At 40.6% G+C, this 16,455-nt stretch overlaps 1 protein-coding gene across 1 annotated transcript in view; it reads right to left on the bottom strand.

Annotated features, from left to right (window-relative positions):
• Positions 1-15,295, bottom strand: part of GRM3 (glutamate metabotropic receptor 3) — a 99,317-nt gene extending 84,022 nt beyond the window's left edge. The window contains exon 1 of the mRNA XM_035021414.1: positions 14,828-15,295. Coding sequence (XP_034877305.1) covers positions 14,828-15,295 — 468 coding nt within the window. The remainder of the gene's footprint in view (positions 1-14,827) is intronic.
• Positions 15,296-16,455: the final 1,160 nt, after the last annotated feature.

The raw sequence follows: 16,455 nt of genomic DNA, 5'->3' as shown, positions 1-16,455 counted from the left end.
CCCCATGTAGTATGTATTATAGTTTGATATTCAGTGTTCACACACCATTTTCTGGGTGGTTTGAGTTTATGCAGGACTAGCCATTACCAGGTTTTCATTGTAACCTGTCAAGTCATAAATATATTATTGACCCTGTTGGCTTGAGGAGAAACATTTAGGATGCTGGGCTTGGCCAGGTACTATTATGCACTTTAGCAGATGACATGGTCTAAAATTAAGATTTCTTGTATTATTCTCATTTTCGTAGTTGCAAGCTGGAGTTATTTAGGATGGGCATTGTCTGCAATAGTTGTCCAACAAACCAACGTTACATGTTGTTGAACATCTGCCACCATTTTCTGGTTCTTGTCCCCTCCAGAGGAGCTCAGTTCCATGTAGTTTCCCCAGTGTGTTATGTTCTGGGTGTATGCAGAAAGTTTACTGCATACGATGTTCTCAAATCTACATGCCTTTGCACACATTGTTCCTTCTGCTTAAAATGACCTTTACCACTTGTCTGCTCAGTGAATCCACTCAAGGGCCCCTTCTCTGGGAAACCTTTCTTGATGCCTTGCATCAAGCTGAGTTGTGCCCATTATCTGTGCTCCTTTATGTATTTTCCTCATGGTACTAATCAAAGTATAGTAGCGATTTTTATTCACTAATTCCTCTACTGGAATGAGAACTCTTGAGGACAGGGGATGTGTGTTGTTAATTTCTGATTCCTCAGTGCCTTGCAGAGGGTAGAGATGCCCCATAATGTTTGTTAAATGAATGAATTGATGAATGAGTGGGTAGTTTGCTGTTCTCCCATGTAATCTTTTCTATTACAAGGATAGATTTCTGTGGGGAAAAAAATGGCCACCAGCAGACAATGTAAAGATACTCTCAAACACTATTGATAAACAATTTGCTGTGCAATGTGGATCTTTCACTAATTATATTCAATTTTCCACTAAAATGAGATGACACCATAAGACATGGAATTGGCTTAGACATTTAAGAATCTGAAGCAAAGGATTTTGAATTGTTAAAACTGATTTCTTCAAATTATCTGTGTCACTAACTAGGAGTATACAAAAGGAAGTCGATATGATATCAGCTGGATCTGGCCACTGAACCAATTCCTTTTGGGCTAGAAAACTATCTTTTCATTCTAAGGAAAACAAAGGGCCTTATCCATGAAACCTTAGTTCTCGCACAACATACACCTAAAGTAGGAGTCATAAAAGTAGTAAGGTCTGATGGTAAGGTAAGGTTTTTCTGGAGACAAATGCATCCTGTGCAAGATACATAAGCAGCCATTATTGGCTCACTTATCCTTTCTTGGGAATGTCTACAACTTTACCTTTCCAATAGACAGTAGCTGATTGTGGATGGATATTACTGTAGGCATCAAAACCATCCTTATGCACTGCTGGGAATTTTGAGGTAAAGACCAATTTATTTGGAAGTTTTACTTCTCCCGGCATTTTTTTTTCCTTTTTTTCTTTTTAGCAAGTCAGGGGGACTCTTCTTTGTAGGATTCCAGGTGTCATGCTTCATTTCAATGATGTTCTGATCATGAGAGTGAAAGAGTATGAACTATGGGAAAGAGCTCAGGTAGTTTGTTCTTTGCTGTTGTGAAAAGGGAATATGAATTGGAAATTTCAGGCCCCCGTGAGCCTGCACATCTGTCCTGTGGTCACTCTTCCCAGGATATCCACGATGTACCCATTCCAAACACAAGCTTTGTGCCTTCTGTGGTGGCACAATGCCAAATACTTTTTTTCAACAGAAGACAAAAAGGGGTGTACAAATTTAGAGTCTAGTAGAAATAGATTCCCCACTCAAGTGATTGTCCATTCACAAGGATGCTTTTCAGCACTTTCATTGTCATCAGCTTCTGAGGCTGTGCTAATAAGTTAAAGGGAACGACAATGACTGATTTTTATGTGGACTTGTATTTACCTACAAGAGTTCCAGATGGTAAGAGGCATCAAATGCTTACTTTCCCAGAGAAGTACTATCTACAGCACTGAAATACATACATTTGAAAAATAACTCCTGTGGCTGTCCTGGGAGTTAGGAGACTTGATAATAGACTCCATGGGTTTGCCTTTGCCTTCTTTGCTGTTCACCTATCTCTTTGGGGTTGTTTTCTAAGAATAAGTCTATAACTTTAATTGTTTTATCACACATGCAATGGCCAAAAGCTTTGTTTCATTCTTTTAATTACATGATTATATATAAGCCTGGAAGAGAAACAGTGAGTGCTGCACTTTGAACCATCTGCTGCCTCATAACACATGTTATTACATAAAGCAGGTTCTAAAAGTTGTGATGGTAAGAGACCTCAGTGACCCTTCTATTCCAAATGATAAAGTTGCACTGTTAGCTGTACAAAATCCCGGATTGGCTTGTATTTTAAACTGCAACTGGAGGTGGTATAGAGCTGAGAAACTGCCTGAGGAATTCAAGCTGTTCACATCACACGAGTTATCTGCCCATAAAGGTTGCCAATCATATTGTTATTGTGGAAAGGATTAGTCATTTTTTTTTTTTTTTTGGACCACACTACCTGCAGCACATCTGGGAACATTTTGCATGAAAACAGTTGACTGCAGCCCATGTATGAAGGCCAGAGATTAATCTGGATTTAGGAAATCACATAATAGAGTGTACCAAAAGCCAGTTTACTCAGTATAATCTGTAAAAGTCACTAACTCTTACATGCTGTGGCCCCAAAACACACTAGTCAAAGATTCATATTGCCTTTCCCATTCAACAGCATGACTCAGTCCCCATGATTCTGTATAGACAGTCCAGACAAAGGATTCCTTATTCATGGCGAAAACTTACAAAAATGGCTTGAAGTTAACCTGCTTTCTATCCCAACCTCTCCGGAAATCGTTGCACTCAACACCTGTGGTTTGCAACCCAGACGGTAATACACTTTCCTGTTCTTCATTTGTGACAAAGGGATTTATGAATAGAAAGGTTATCCATTTTGGCATTCTCATAGCTGAAGTGATATGCAGACCTCATAGGATCCCTTGAATCACATTTGCTTCAGGAGACCAGCATTATAAGACATGTCAGGTTTCTCATCATGACAGTGCCACTCTGCATTGGGCAAGTGTCTGTCTTGCTCCCTTACTAACAAGGCACTATCTCGGGAATAACTTTGTTTCTACTCTGACTTGGCAAGTACTTAGGAGAAGAACCAGAAGGTATTTGCCCATGGAATCAGTCTGCATCTGATTTTTGCTCCCTTTTTCCTCCATGAGTTTATGTTCAAGAGAAATCATGGAACCAAATTCATTTGGGTTCCAGTCATTGACAGTGGGATCAAAAGGTCTATGTCAGATCTGGCCCAGGGTATATTAATGTTGGCCAGCCACACCTGCAAAGGCATGGTTCCCAGCAAGACCTGACACCAACAGACCTGCTAGAAGCATGTCCTTTAGTACCTGGGGTATTGATTTTTGACAATGTCTGTTGAGGATCTAACAGAGCCACAAGTTGTACTAAAGCATATTTTCTGTGACCCTGAAGTCACTTGTATAACAATGATATGACAAATATAGCTTTACCAACAAGAAAGGCATTTCTACCCTTGTTGGCTGTTAACCAAAGGCCAAAAGTTGTTGGTATGCTTGGGGGGAGCTGAGGGCTATAGCTTATAGGTTAATATTTAGTTCTGAGGTCCTGGGGCAAAAATTTAGGGCAGAAGGTTCTACACCATGTTATGTGTAGCAAATAGGACTGTGTTATCCATGGTTCCCCTATTAACTGTTCATTCCTTCAACAGAGCTGTCAGGGATGAAAGCAAATAGAGCACAGGGTTGGAATCAAACAGGCCAATATTTGGAACCCAGCTCCTTCCCTCACTAGTTGCATGACCTTAGGCAAGTTATTTTAACTATTGAGCCTCAGTTTCCTCATCTGTAGAAAGGAAATAATAGTAGTCCCTCACTTGAAAAGTTATGTGAGGATGTAGTGATAACACCTGTGAAGTACTTAACTCACTGGCTGGCACTTAGGAAAGGTGATAGAGTTGCTGATAATGTCTCACCCCACAGTCATTCATCCAGCAAACTTTGATCAATGCCAATGGTACCAGGCAGTATTCTAAAATTTAGGTCTTTCTGTGATGAGTAATGTATCCTACTATCTTCCACGAAATTATAGTCTGGTATAAGACAAAGAAATATAACCAAGGATTAAAGTTTTGAGGTACATGTATACAAACTTATACAAAACACAGGTGAAAGAGCAATTCATGACACTCAGGTGAGTCATGGCGGGCTCCCATGGAGAGGAAACGTTTAGTCTTGATCTTGAAGGATCAGTGCAACTTCGCCAGGCAGAGAAAGAGAAAAGAAAGTTTTGAGGCAGATGGAAGAATATGAAGACAGAGAAGGGTATTTGTTTTAATAGTGTAATAATACAGTTTAGTATTGTTGGGGCAACCAGTGCTCTGCAAGATTTAGTAGAAGGTAAAGAAGAATAGAGGGACTGTGGCTAGACTGCTAAATGTTTTATATGCCTTGCTAATGATTTTGGACTTTATTCTTTAAAAGAGAAAAAGCTATTACAATTTTTAATTAAGGGAATGGCATGATCAAAGTTGTGTTTTAAAAAGGCCATAGTGGATGATATCCAACTTGAAAAGAAAGAAGCAGGGAAGGAAGATAAAATGGACAAAACACTCATTCCAACCTTGGCTGTGAGTTCATGTAATCCCAGTAACAATGAATAAATTCGTACTAGAAATATCAAGAGTGGAGGTGTAAAGAAATGTTTGAGTTCACTTAAAACTGTTTTATTTGGTTGGTAGTAATTACTCAAATACTTATGTCCCCTTTGTTATCCTGTTCATGTTGTTACAGGTCACTTGAATCCTTCTTGGAAGGAAGCAGGTCATAAATAATATTGGTTGTTGGACAGTATAGAAAGGCCGAAGAACATTTAAATCCCTAGAAGCATCTCAGAAAAGTGAACATAAAGACTTTCTTGAATGTGGAAATAAAAACCGAGAGTCAGTTAAATAGCCATCAGTAGCAGTTGGCATTTGCTGGTTGGCATCAACCTGTGTTTATTGTTGCATTTCTTTAAATCTGGTTCTCAGTGATATTCCTCACAACTACTGTGTAAGCATAGGTAATCTGTGCTTAATACAAACATACAGTTTTCACTTCTGTGGAAAGTTACTTCGCTGTAGAAAAATTCGGAACACATTGTAGATGATGTGTTCAGTCACATCTGCCTTCCACATTGGGAAAGCTTAATTGCTTGGTTTGTGTTCTGTGAGGCCTCACTGTGAACCTGATGGCAGCTACCCAAGCTGGAGGCTCGGTGCCTAGGAGAAAGCAACTCGTCCCTGGGATGCATGCCCTGCACATTCAACCCTATTAAGTGATGGCAAATGTTTCAAGACGCTTTGCCATTCTGACCACTTGGCAAGGAAATCTGGTTTATATTTGGAATATAATTTTTGAAAGTGTGGCTTCTATTGTATTCTCCCCTGTGTTGCCAGTTCCCTCTGTTGGAAGGTAAAATCAGAGCTGGCAAGAATCAAGACTTTGTCACTAGTAACAGAGGGATTTCCATAATGTACCAGGTGGTGATGACAAAAATAGCAACACCACAGTTTTAGTGTCCCAAGCCCCACTGATACACTGCCTGGAGTATCAGTGTTTGCTTAGAGTTTAGCTGCAAGTGTTTCTGGAACACTGTTCTTAGATTGCCACAGTCCATTGATTAGAAACATGCTCCGTAAGTTTTCAACTGCATTTTTCATAGACCAGTAAAAGCACTTCTACTACATTAAATCAATGAAATTTCATTATTATAAACTGCTAAGTGTTGGCTCCTTCCATATCAAAATACTGAGCCTTATGTATATATTGACCCATTTAAAAGGTACATGTTTAATGGTATTTGAAAAGAGAACTTTGTGTTGTTAAAGCAAAATCATACCTCGGGCTTAGCTAAAGCAGTCCTATTTCAATTAGCTTAGCTACTCATCTATCTCATAGTATAAAACACTTGCTGATACGTCAGGAATGTCTGCATTCCTTGCTTGTCATCCTATGACCTCCATCATAGACACGTGGCCGCAATAGAAGCTGGTTCTCAGCCATGGGCCATTCTATTGCCCAGTGGACGGTGGTCCTGATGGGGCTTGTTTCTCACAAGAGTAGTTTCCAAATAAACACATGACAGAAGGGGAATTAATTAGTGAGTAAATTAACCCTAAAGCAAACAGAAAAACAAACCAGTGCATCTTAGATAATTACCTCTGGTGAGAAATTTCTATGATGTCACAATGTTAACAAAAGCATTTTAAAACTGCTGTTGCCTCCTTCCCTATGATAAAGTCCTTGAACAGCATTGTCCTTTTCTTGGAGGAGGGGAAGCAGGAGCAATGAGGGAAGTTTCAAAACAATCAGCTCTGTGAGATTGCTTTAGAATAAAAGGTCTGGAAAGGAAATAAGTAAAAAGATTCTATCTGAGATGACATTTGAGTTGGAGTTTTCTGAAACTTAGGCTATGTGTGAGGATGATCAGGATAGCAGTGTGGGAGGCAGGCTGTGGTGATCCTAATGTTGATTCTGCTACTTGCAAAGTGGTAGAGACTTAAACTTGGTACCAGACCTTTATGACCCTCGGTTCCCCCCTAAGAATTGTTTCTCTTGGACTGGAGATATTAAAAGTTAAAAAAAAAAAAAAAAAGCTAACATAATTATAATATCAACAATAATATGTACTAAAATCTAAAATTTTAAATGCTCATTATGTGTGAAACACTATTTTTTGTGGGTTTTATGTATTTTCTCATTCATTTAATTCCTATACTAAGCTGGTAAGAGAATATTACTAGTATCTCCATCTTAGACATGAGGAAAGAGGCAATGAAGGCTTAAATAAATCCTCATCAGTCCACATGCAGAGTTTTTTTTGTTTTGTTTTGTTTTTGTTTTTAAAGATTTTTAAAATGTATTTATTAGAGAGAGAGAGAGCATGAGAGGGGGGACGGTCAGAGGGAGAAGCAGGCTCCTCGCCAAGCAGGGAGCCCGATGTCGGACTCGATCCCGGGACTCCAGGATCATGACCTGAGCCGAGGGCAGTCGCTTAACCAGCTGAGCCACCTAGGCACTCCACATGCAGCGTTTTAAATCAGTGAGCTGAAATTTTTCAAGAAAGGCATGCTAAAAATGTATAGTTGTAGCATATCTGTGCTATGATCACTGTAGCTGCAATATTAAGCTTACTACATGCAACTCTCATCTTTACTTTTGTGATGAAAGACACACTAAAAATGGATTCACAAATGGATCTCTAAAGCTGTCACTCTGCTTTTTTTTGAGGACAGGATGATATTTCCTTCTCTTTTGCATAAGCTATGCACACAGTATGTGACATGCTTCGTACTCTGATGACTCTGTGTGGAGAGACTGTGTAGAGCTAGATTGGACCAGGGACGTGGTCCTGACCGTATCTGGAATGGCCCTGAGTGCCCAGCTTCTAAAGGCAAATGAAGTAGAACCCCCAGAGCTGCTCTCAAATCAAGGCATCCTTCGTGGCACAGGTATGGGCAGTGGAGGAGGGGAGAGTGGGGGGAGACCTTTGTCCCACATGCTCACTTCGCTGCTTCGTCTTTCTTTTGCATCAAACCCAGGTTTTCCACTACTGGAAAATACTTATTTTGAACTTACAAACATCTAGACTGATCTAGAATAGGTGGGTCATAGCTGTGACCCAATCCAAGATTTGTTTAGGGATTTTTAATCTTCTGGGTATGTAGTAGGTTATCATCCTGTTAATTCTTTCAATTCATTAAAAAAAAAAAAGTTTATTCTTAGCCTGGTAGAGGCATTATATTAAGTGCCCTTGGTACAAAGGCAAAAGGATATGTTTCCTAAACTCAGGTGGCTTATAGTTTGGTGGAAGAAAAGATATGCAAATAAATAATTATACCTAATAAGATAGTAGCAGGGGTATGTGTTTATGTAGTGGGAACTTGGGAAAGGTTACTCAAGGAGGGTAGGGTTGGAACTGGGAACTGAAGGTAGGTAGGGTTTGGCAAGGTCTGCAGACAGCTAAAGAACATTACATTCCAGGTGGAAGAAACACTGTGCTCTCTCTTTCATGAAAGAATGTGCAGATGGTAACTGGGAGACTATGAGAAAGTGACTTTCCAGGGAGACTTCAGAGGCAGGCTTTCTGTTTACACTGATGTGAATGTCTTTTTCCTGTTCACGTCCATTCCTTCCTGCTCATTCTGTTATTCTCTCTAGTCTCCTAGGGCTTATGATGTCAAGTGATACTCTGGTTCTTTTCTTGTCCCTGTTTTATGTATGGATTTGATATTTCCTAATTTGCTCATCCAAGCCTCAGGGGCTCATGAGTGTCTATTTTTAAATTTTATTTTATATTCTCTCTGCTCCACATTACCCCGACTCCACACAACTGTGTTCTTGATGTTCCTGAAATATAAATGCTTAATAGATGCTTATTTTCTGTTGAAAAATGATTTTATGAGAGTCCTACTTGTAATATATAGGTAATTGAGATGCTCGATTCACCAAATTCCTAAAAATACTACCATAATCAAGTGAAATAACAACTGGCTGGGCTTCTTCAAAGTGAGCCTGACAGAAAAGAGATGTTATTTATTTTGCTTCATGTTTTAGATACTACTTCCCTTGTAATCCTTTATATCCCAATAGTAGAGTATTTTGCTTGTGCAACATATAATTATAAAATTAAGAAATGTCCTTAAATGCCATATGTTGCTTCATTCTCCTCAAAACTGGGCCAGTTTTGCTTGAATAACTCCAGTGACAGAGGACTGACTTCCTCATACCCCCTGCTCTTTCATTTCTAGGACATGTCCCTTACGTTGGCCCTAAGTGCGCCTTGTTCTAGGTCAGTGACTGCCAGTGGGGAAGGGCCATAATTCTGTGATTTGGCAAGGCATGGACACATTTTTGGATGTCACAACTTTACAACTTGACGTGTTGCTGGCATCCAGTCCAGTGGGTGGGGGCCAGTGATGCTGCTAATCCTCCTACAAAGCACAGGGGCAGCCTCAGCCCAATAGTGCTAACGCCGAGAAATGCTGCTCTAGATGCACCTTATTTATCCACAGAAAAATTATAAATCTTTCCATCCAGCAGTCTGTCTGATACTTGGACACAGCTAACTGCACGAAGGCTCTTGTCCCTCCAAGCCCTTTGACTATTTTTCTAATGCTGTTACAATAAGACCAGCAATTCATGTGTGACTCTTCCCAAAGCATTTAAAAGAACAGGAGGGAAGCATTGAGGAGGGCAGTGCTTCATACAGATTGACCCGTGGTGGACCACGTTTGCACTGTGCACTTGGGTGGAGGAATCATAGAATGGTGTCTTGATGTGCTGTTTGTTCCCCTTGCCCTGTTTAGATAAAATCTGTGAAACTCACTGCAAGGGATTTAGTCAAGGGAGTTATTCTTGTCAGGGAGATGATGTGAGTAATGCGTGGCATGTCCAAATCCATGTCATGATAGACAAGAATGTTATAATGACCCTCTCCCAGGGTAAGAGAGGTCCCAGGATGTGGATATTGCTAAAAATTCTGTTAAAGCATCTGACTGTCCCAGGCATGAGAAAGAGGTAGTGAGATCCTCTCAAGGCTCAAGGGTCTCTTCTGCCCTTTCTATGAGTTCACCTTGTAGACGCCATCTAACCCGTGTCCTCATTTGTTGTGAGGTCACTTTAACACTCAGGGACACAACTGGGTCAACTTATACCTGTCATTTCAGTTAAAATGTGCTCCAGGTTGGCAAGAAAGACCGGAAAAATGATACAGCCTCTGAAAAGGAGTGAGGAACATTTTTTTGGAAGGATTCAGTGGACATTTTTGAGTGGACAATTGAGCTCTAACTACAGTTTGTTTAAAAAGGTGCAAGCATAAACAATGCTTCAAAGTAAGTATCATGTAGACAATCGCCCAGCTAAAGGCAACCAACCTGATCCTCTTGAATAAATACTGTTTTCCCTCAAAGTGGGTGGATTGCAGGCTTATAGAGAAGAGCAGAGTCATCTTAAAAGTGCTTTGAAAAGAAACTGATTCACCAGAGGGGGCGAATAGACCCTGTGTATGTTTGCTAATAAAGAAGGATTTTTGATGCTAGCTTTCATTGATTATCCAGTTAAGAAATCAATACTGTTGTTTTATAAAAAGGACAACCACAGACTAGTTTGCACTGCTTAATAAGAACGTTGGGAAAATAATTATTAAGGTCTTCATCCATGGTGATACAGCTTAACTCAGCAAATCATTAAGAATTTCCCCTTTCAGGCAGTTTTCACTCTCTGCAAACAATAGCTATTGTATGAGCTAGCCCAGCAGGGGGCATCTCTGCTGACTTCCGGAGAGTTCTTTTCTGTTAGTGAGGAGATAATGAAAGCAGAGGAAGCTGGAGAGAAAACATCTCCTGGAGCAATCCCACCAATAAAGCAATCTAGGCTCACACGGGGAGATTCTTTTCTTTTCTTTTTTTTTTTTTTTAAAGATTTTATTTATTTATTTGAGACAGAGAGAATGAGATACAGAGAGCATGAGAGGGAGGAGGGTCAGAGGGAGAAGCAGACTCCCTGCTGAGCAGGGAGCCCGACGCGGGACTCGATCCCGGGACTCCAGGATCATGACCTGAGCCGAAGGCAGTCGCTTAACCAACTGAGCCACCCAGGTGCCCCGAGATTATTTTCATTCTCTAAAATTCTCTCACCAGACAATTTTGTGACAGAAAACTCTGTGCTCTGGTTTGGGACTGGGCACTACAATTAGATGATAGGAGTTTTTAACAGTGGTGGATTCGTGATAGTACATTTCTTCTACAGTTTCACTCTCTTTTTTCCCTCTGCTCAGTTCAAGCAAAGATACTTTCCAAAAAATATTCAGGGAGTCTGAAGTAGTTAAAAATGGATTGCAGTGTTGACTGACATGAATGAATCTTTGTGGCCACCAGCTACACGCTGTCACCACAGTTACCAGAGACCGGGGTCTATGATGAGATTCAGTCCAGGAGCAGTAGGTGAGTGCAAGGGATACCCTGAAAAAGCCACTCTCCTAAAATGTATTCTTCCTTAGTGTACAAGAATACTTTCAGTTCACCGTTAGAAATGTATTGCTTTGGATTGCCTTTGACTATTGGTTTTAAAATTCTTTTTTTTTTTTTTAAAGATTTTATTTATTTATTTGAGAGAGAGAGCACATGAGAGAGGGGAGGGTCAGAGGGAGAAGCAGACTCCCTGCCAAGCAGGGAGCCCGATGCGGGACTCGATCCAGGGACTCCAGGATCATGACCTGAGCCGAAGGCAGCCGCTTAACCAACTGAGCCACCCAGGCGCCCCGGTTTTAAAATTCTTATTAAAAGGTTTGTTTCAAATATATAACACACTTTAATTCCTAGCTCTGTCTCTAAGAGCTCCCTAGGACCTCTCTTCATTCTTGATGCCTAGCTGAAAGCAAGGCCCTGTGGGGAAGGGTCCCTTGGAAAGCTGTCTGGAGTCCAGTGTGTAGACACATCACTCCACCTCCTAGCTTACCTGGGACGGGACCAGTGTGGGGTCTAGTCAGAGCCTGAGCACTCAGGACACCAGGAGGTGTCCTTTTAGGAGGGAGTGAAGCCCTCTTTGTACTTCCTCTCCAGCTCACCCCGTTACTTGTGTCAAGGCCTTTTCCTCTGGCACCCGGACATTTACCACCATATTCTAATTGGCCTCCAGCATCTCATTCATACCGTGGCCCACCTAGCCTTTCTCCAGTGCAACTGTCATTCTATCAGTCTTCCTCAAAACCTTTCAAAAAGTCGTTTCTGACCTTGCGAGCCACATAAACATATTCTGAATTGTAGCTACTGTTATTTCACAAGAGTACTGTACCTGGAGCCAGATTTTAAGTTCCTTGACGCCACGCCTGTGTTCTCTCTTACTTTAGTGGTCTTTCTACCCTTGTGACGGTGCAGGATGCAAAGAAGGGGATATATACAGATTGACTTGCTGTTGAAGTACATGGGGCTCCCACCGTGGTTTGGCCCCTGGGAGGGCCGTGGAGTTGGTTTGAGGTATGACTCTTCCCCTGACTTTTCCTATCATTGTGGGGGACAAAATAGTTACCGTTTATTGAGTCTGTTAGTGTTTTGGTGAGGCATTTCCCACAGATACTCTTAATTTATCCTCTCAACAACTTGTCAAGATCGATGCTATTTTGCTTATTTTACAGGTAGGCCAGTAAATGATGGAGTTGAAATTAAGACCCCAGTCTTTCCGGTGCCAAAATTGATATCCTTTTCATTATAGCATGATCCTTTTGGTTTCCTTAGTTATACTATGGAGACAGAAACCATATCAGCATTTGTGACTTTATGGTGATATTGGCCAGAGGAATGAAATAATAAGCCAGGTCCTTTGATGATTAAGAAGTGGCTTCTTCCCTTGTGAACTTGTACAGGATTTTAATAGCCCAGACTTTTTTTTTTTCTAAAACAATTTGCCCTTTTTTGAGGAGTACATAGGTAGTGAATGAGTAAAATTAGATTAAAAAAAATCTGTGTGCCTGGCACAGTTTGTTAATTGCTTTGGATAAATAGGTATTTACACATCTGTTGCAGAATGTTGTTTACTGCACTGGGAGAAACTAAGGTCAGAAAAGCATATATGTAATCCCTTACCAGTGGTAATATCAGGTATAACATAAATATTTATAAAATGATTGACACTCATCTGGTGAAATTATTATTGAAAGATAACAGATACATATTTTTAATTCTCTCTGCTCAAATAGCAAATCCCATCTCTCCTGATCCAAATATAGAAATAGTGGCAAAATTAAGATAACATGCTTTGAGATGTGCAATATTTTCTATCCACCTAATGAAGTCAAAGGGTGTTTATGAAAAACAAATTATCCTAATTACTCATAATATGAGGGTGTGTTCTGAAGAAGGAAAGAAATTTGAAGTACCTCATTTAGAACAGCACAGAATTTTAAATGCAAGAAATCTGGGAGATAGAAATAAGGTTATTCCAATGCAAATAGAGCCAATTTCAGTGGTTTGTGACATATAAAGACAACACGAATGTAATCTGACTTCCTTTAGTGCTTGTGGCTTTGACTGTAGTTATTTAGTAGGAGGCAAAGTACATGACTTAGAATCATGGACTTTTATTACTGTGACAAAAAATATTGAACTACAGCTAACATATAGAAATCATACGGGATGGTTGAAAGAGCACAAAAGTATGCAAGATCTGAGTTCTAGTTCTTGAGCTACCTACCAATGGGTGTTTTCATGAAGCCAGTCTTTCTGGGGCTTGGGAAAGTGACAAGATTGAGTTAGACAATTTCTCAGCTCTTTTCTGTCTCTAAAATTCCGTGACCCTGTAAGTGAGCGTTGCTAGACTTTGAATAATATGTTCCTTCTTTTCCCAACAAGATTATGAGAGCCAATTATCAGCTTTCTTTCTAATTTAAGTTGCATGCTTAATTGTTCCCTTTTTTTCTTTATGGTAGTAATTCAGTGGTTTTTCTGTGTGCATTTTTCAGATTTACACCATGAGAAATTGTTGACGATTAATCTCTGAACAAAATGATGCCTTAGTAAAAATTAGTGTAAAAAAATAGAGTTTAGATGTTATTTCTTCTCATGGCTGATGCATCGATGGCTTCAAATCATCATGCCACCTTATCCCCACCCCCTTGGTGACATAACTTTGCAGCACTTGTCCTGTGGGTAGGACACATTTCTCTGCTCCTTGACTCTGGGCTGAGTCCTGTCTGTTGCTTTGGCTAATGGGCTGCTAGCAGATGCGACACAAGCAGAAGCCTGGAAGGGGCATGTGCAGTGAAGTTTGCATGCCCTCGCACGTCTACCACGTCTCCGAGAAGAACTTGTTTGGGCTAGCCCACTGATTCCAGGTGGAGAATAAGGGACAACCTAGAGTAGAGCCACCCACAGCTGAACCCAGCCTCGATCGGCTCACTCCAGCTGATCTTCAGAATTAAAAACTATAATAATAAATAATTGTTTTTTTTTAATTTTTTATTGTTATGTTAATCCCCATACATTACATCATTAGTTTTAGATGAAGTGTTCCATGATTCATTGTTTGTGCACAACACCCAGTGCTCCATGCAGAACGTGCCCTCTTTAATACCCATCACCTGGCTAACCCATCCCCCCAGCCCCCCTCCCCTCTAGAACCCTCAGTTTGTTTCTCAGAGTCCATAGTCTCTCATGGTTTGTCTCCCCCTCTGATTCCCCCCCTTCATTTTTCCCTTCCTGCTATCTTTTTTTTCCCCTAGAATTAGCATTTTTATTTTTAAAAAATTTTTATTGTTATGTTAATCACCATACATTACATCATTAGTTTTAGATGAAGTGTTCCATGATTCATTGTTTGTGCATAACACCCAGTGCTCCATGCAGAATGTGCCCTCCTCAATACCCACCACCAGGCTAACCCATCCTCCCACCCCCCTCCCCTCTAGAACCCTGTTTGTTTTTCAGAGTCTATCGTCTCTCATGGTTCGTCTCCCCCTCTGATTTCCCCCAAATAATTGTTGTTTTAAGTCATTAAATTTTGGGGTAGTTTGCTATGCCACAGTAGGTACCCGATACACTTCTAAACAATTTTCATTGCTAGAGAAATGTTCCTTCTGCAAACCTGTCTTATCAAATACCTATAGAAGTCATCAATTATATTGTTAATATCATCCATTAATGAAATCATTAGAATATTTTCTTTTTGTTTCCCCGGGACATAAAACCAAAGAGACATGACATTTTAGCAATAGCACTGGCCAATCTTACCTGTATGGAAACACTGCTGTATGAGCCGCCAATGACCCCTGCAATGAGCAGTGGGATATTTTCTTGAATGGCATAGGATCCATCAGGACACATATACTCAGCTTCATCCACTTTAGTCAAAGATGCCCTGACAAATTCCAGCGATTGCTCTAATGCATAGGTATCCCTTGAACATGTATCCAAAATGTGTACACCCAACTTCACTCCTGGCAGCAAGTAATTGTCTTTGTTGATTTCATCAATAGCAAACAACATGGCTTCCAGGCGTTGGATCCCTCGGTCTTCATTGATTCGCCCACATTCTTCAGTTCCAGTGCCTTTTTCATTAATAGGAAACAGACCCCCTAAAACAAGGTCACCTTCTATTTTAATCTCCCTCCTCAGAAAGTTATGGTCTCCTAAAGAGAGTAAAAATCCCTTTGAAAACAAAGCTAACATGAGAACTTGTAGTCTTGTCAACATCTTCATGAATCCCGTTTCTGTACCTCTTGGGAGATATCAATGGATGAAGCCAATGTTGCCCGCTAGTCTTCCTCTCTCATTTCCAAACTGGATCTTTGGCCTGTCCTTCAGATAAGGGAGGAACAGACTAACAGAGCCTGTCACCAAATTCCTAAAGAGATAAAAAATATATGTACAAAAATGGTAAAGAAAACAACAGTGATTGCATGGATGGCCCCCAATCAGATCTTTGAAGGGATCATGACTCAAGTTAGCATTTAGCAAACACATACTGCATCACTGCACCAGACACTCTCCCACAGACACCCTCACCCAGTCCTTACAACACGTGGTGACATAGAGCTCAATCGTTCCATCTCCCAGAAAGGGATCCTGAGGACTAAAGAGGTAAAGTGACTTGAAAAAGTGTACCTAGAATGGAGGTAGTGTTTAGACTCTGGTTTTCCTAATGCCAAGTTCAGTACTCCATCTACTCAGTCATTGATTTTGCTATTGGTAGGGCAGTAACTTGGATATGAGTCTTGATCCCTTCTCTTTCAGCTCCATTTATAGACGACCACTTTTTATTCACTCTTTTCTTTCCATTTGGGGACAAAACAAAGCACAACGAGAACTCTTTCAGTGTTTCTGCATTTCTACAACCACATTCCTGCCCTCCCTTCATTTCAGATACTCTCAGCCCACTGCGATCAAGATTCTGCCTTCACTGATTTAAAAAAAAAAAAAAGAGCTCTGGAAAAAGCTACTACTGATCTACTAGCTTCCAAATCCACTGACCCCATTGTAGTCCTCATTTTACTTGACCTTAATTGAAATTCTGACTCCTTTCTATCTGTTCTAACTTCCTAGGTTTCTGTTCTCTTGCTTCTACATCTCAGATTCCATTGTTGAAGCCCTCCTCCCCACCCCCACTTCTGTAGGTCATCCAGTTTCACGGTTTCACTATCACTGAAATGACTCCTAGGTTAGCTGCCTCCTAAACAGCTCTGCCTACACATTCCTCTGACATCTCAAGGCCTCTGGGTTGTAACTTCTCCTTATCTCTGAATGGATCTTCTCTGTACCCAGGTTTTCAAGCCAGAAACCTGCAAACTGGAGCCCTTCCCATTTAACTCCTTCCCACACTTAATTAGCCACTAAGTCCTGTAAAGTCTACCTGTTTAACA

Source organism: Mirounga leonina, unplaced genomic scaffold (assembly GCF_011800145.1).
Source record: "Mirounga leonina isolate KUSES-001 unplaced genomic scaffold, KU_Mleo_1.0 Mir_174, whole genome shotgun sequence".
In the NCBI taxonomy this organism is placed as follows: domain Eukaryota; kingdom Metazoa; phylum Chordata; class Mammalia; order Carnivora; family Phocidae; genus Mirounga; species Mirounga leonina.
This window is presented reverse-complemented; position numbering and strand designations above follow the sequence as displayed.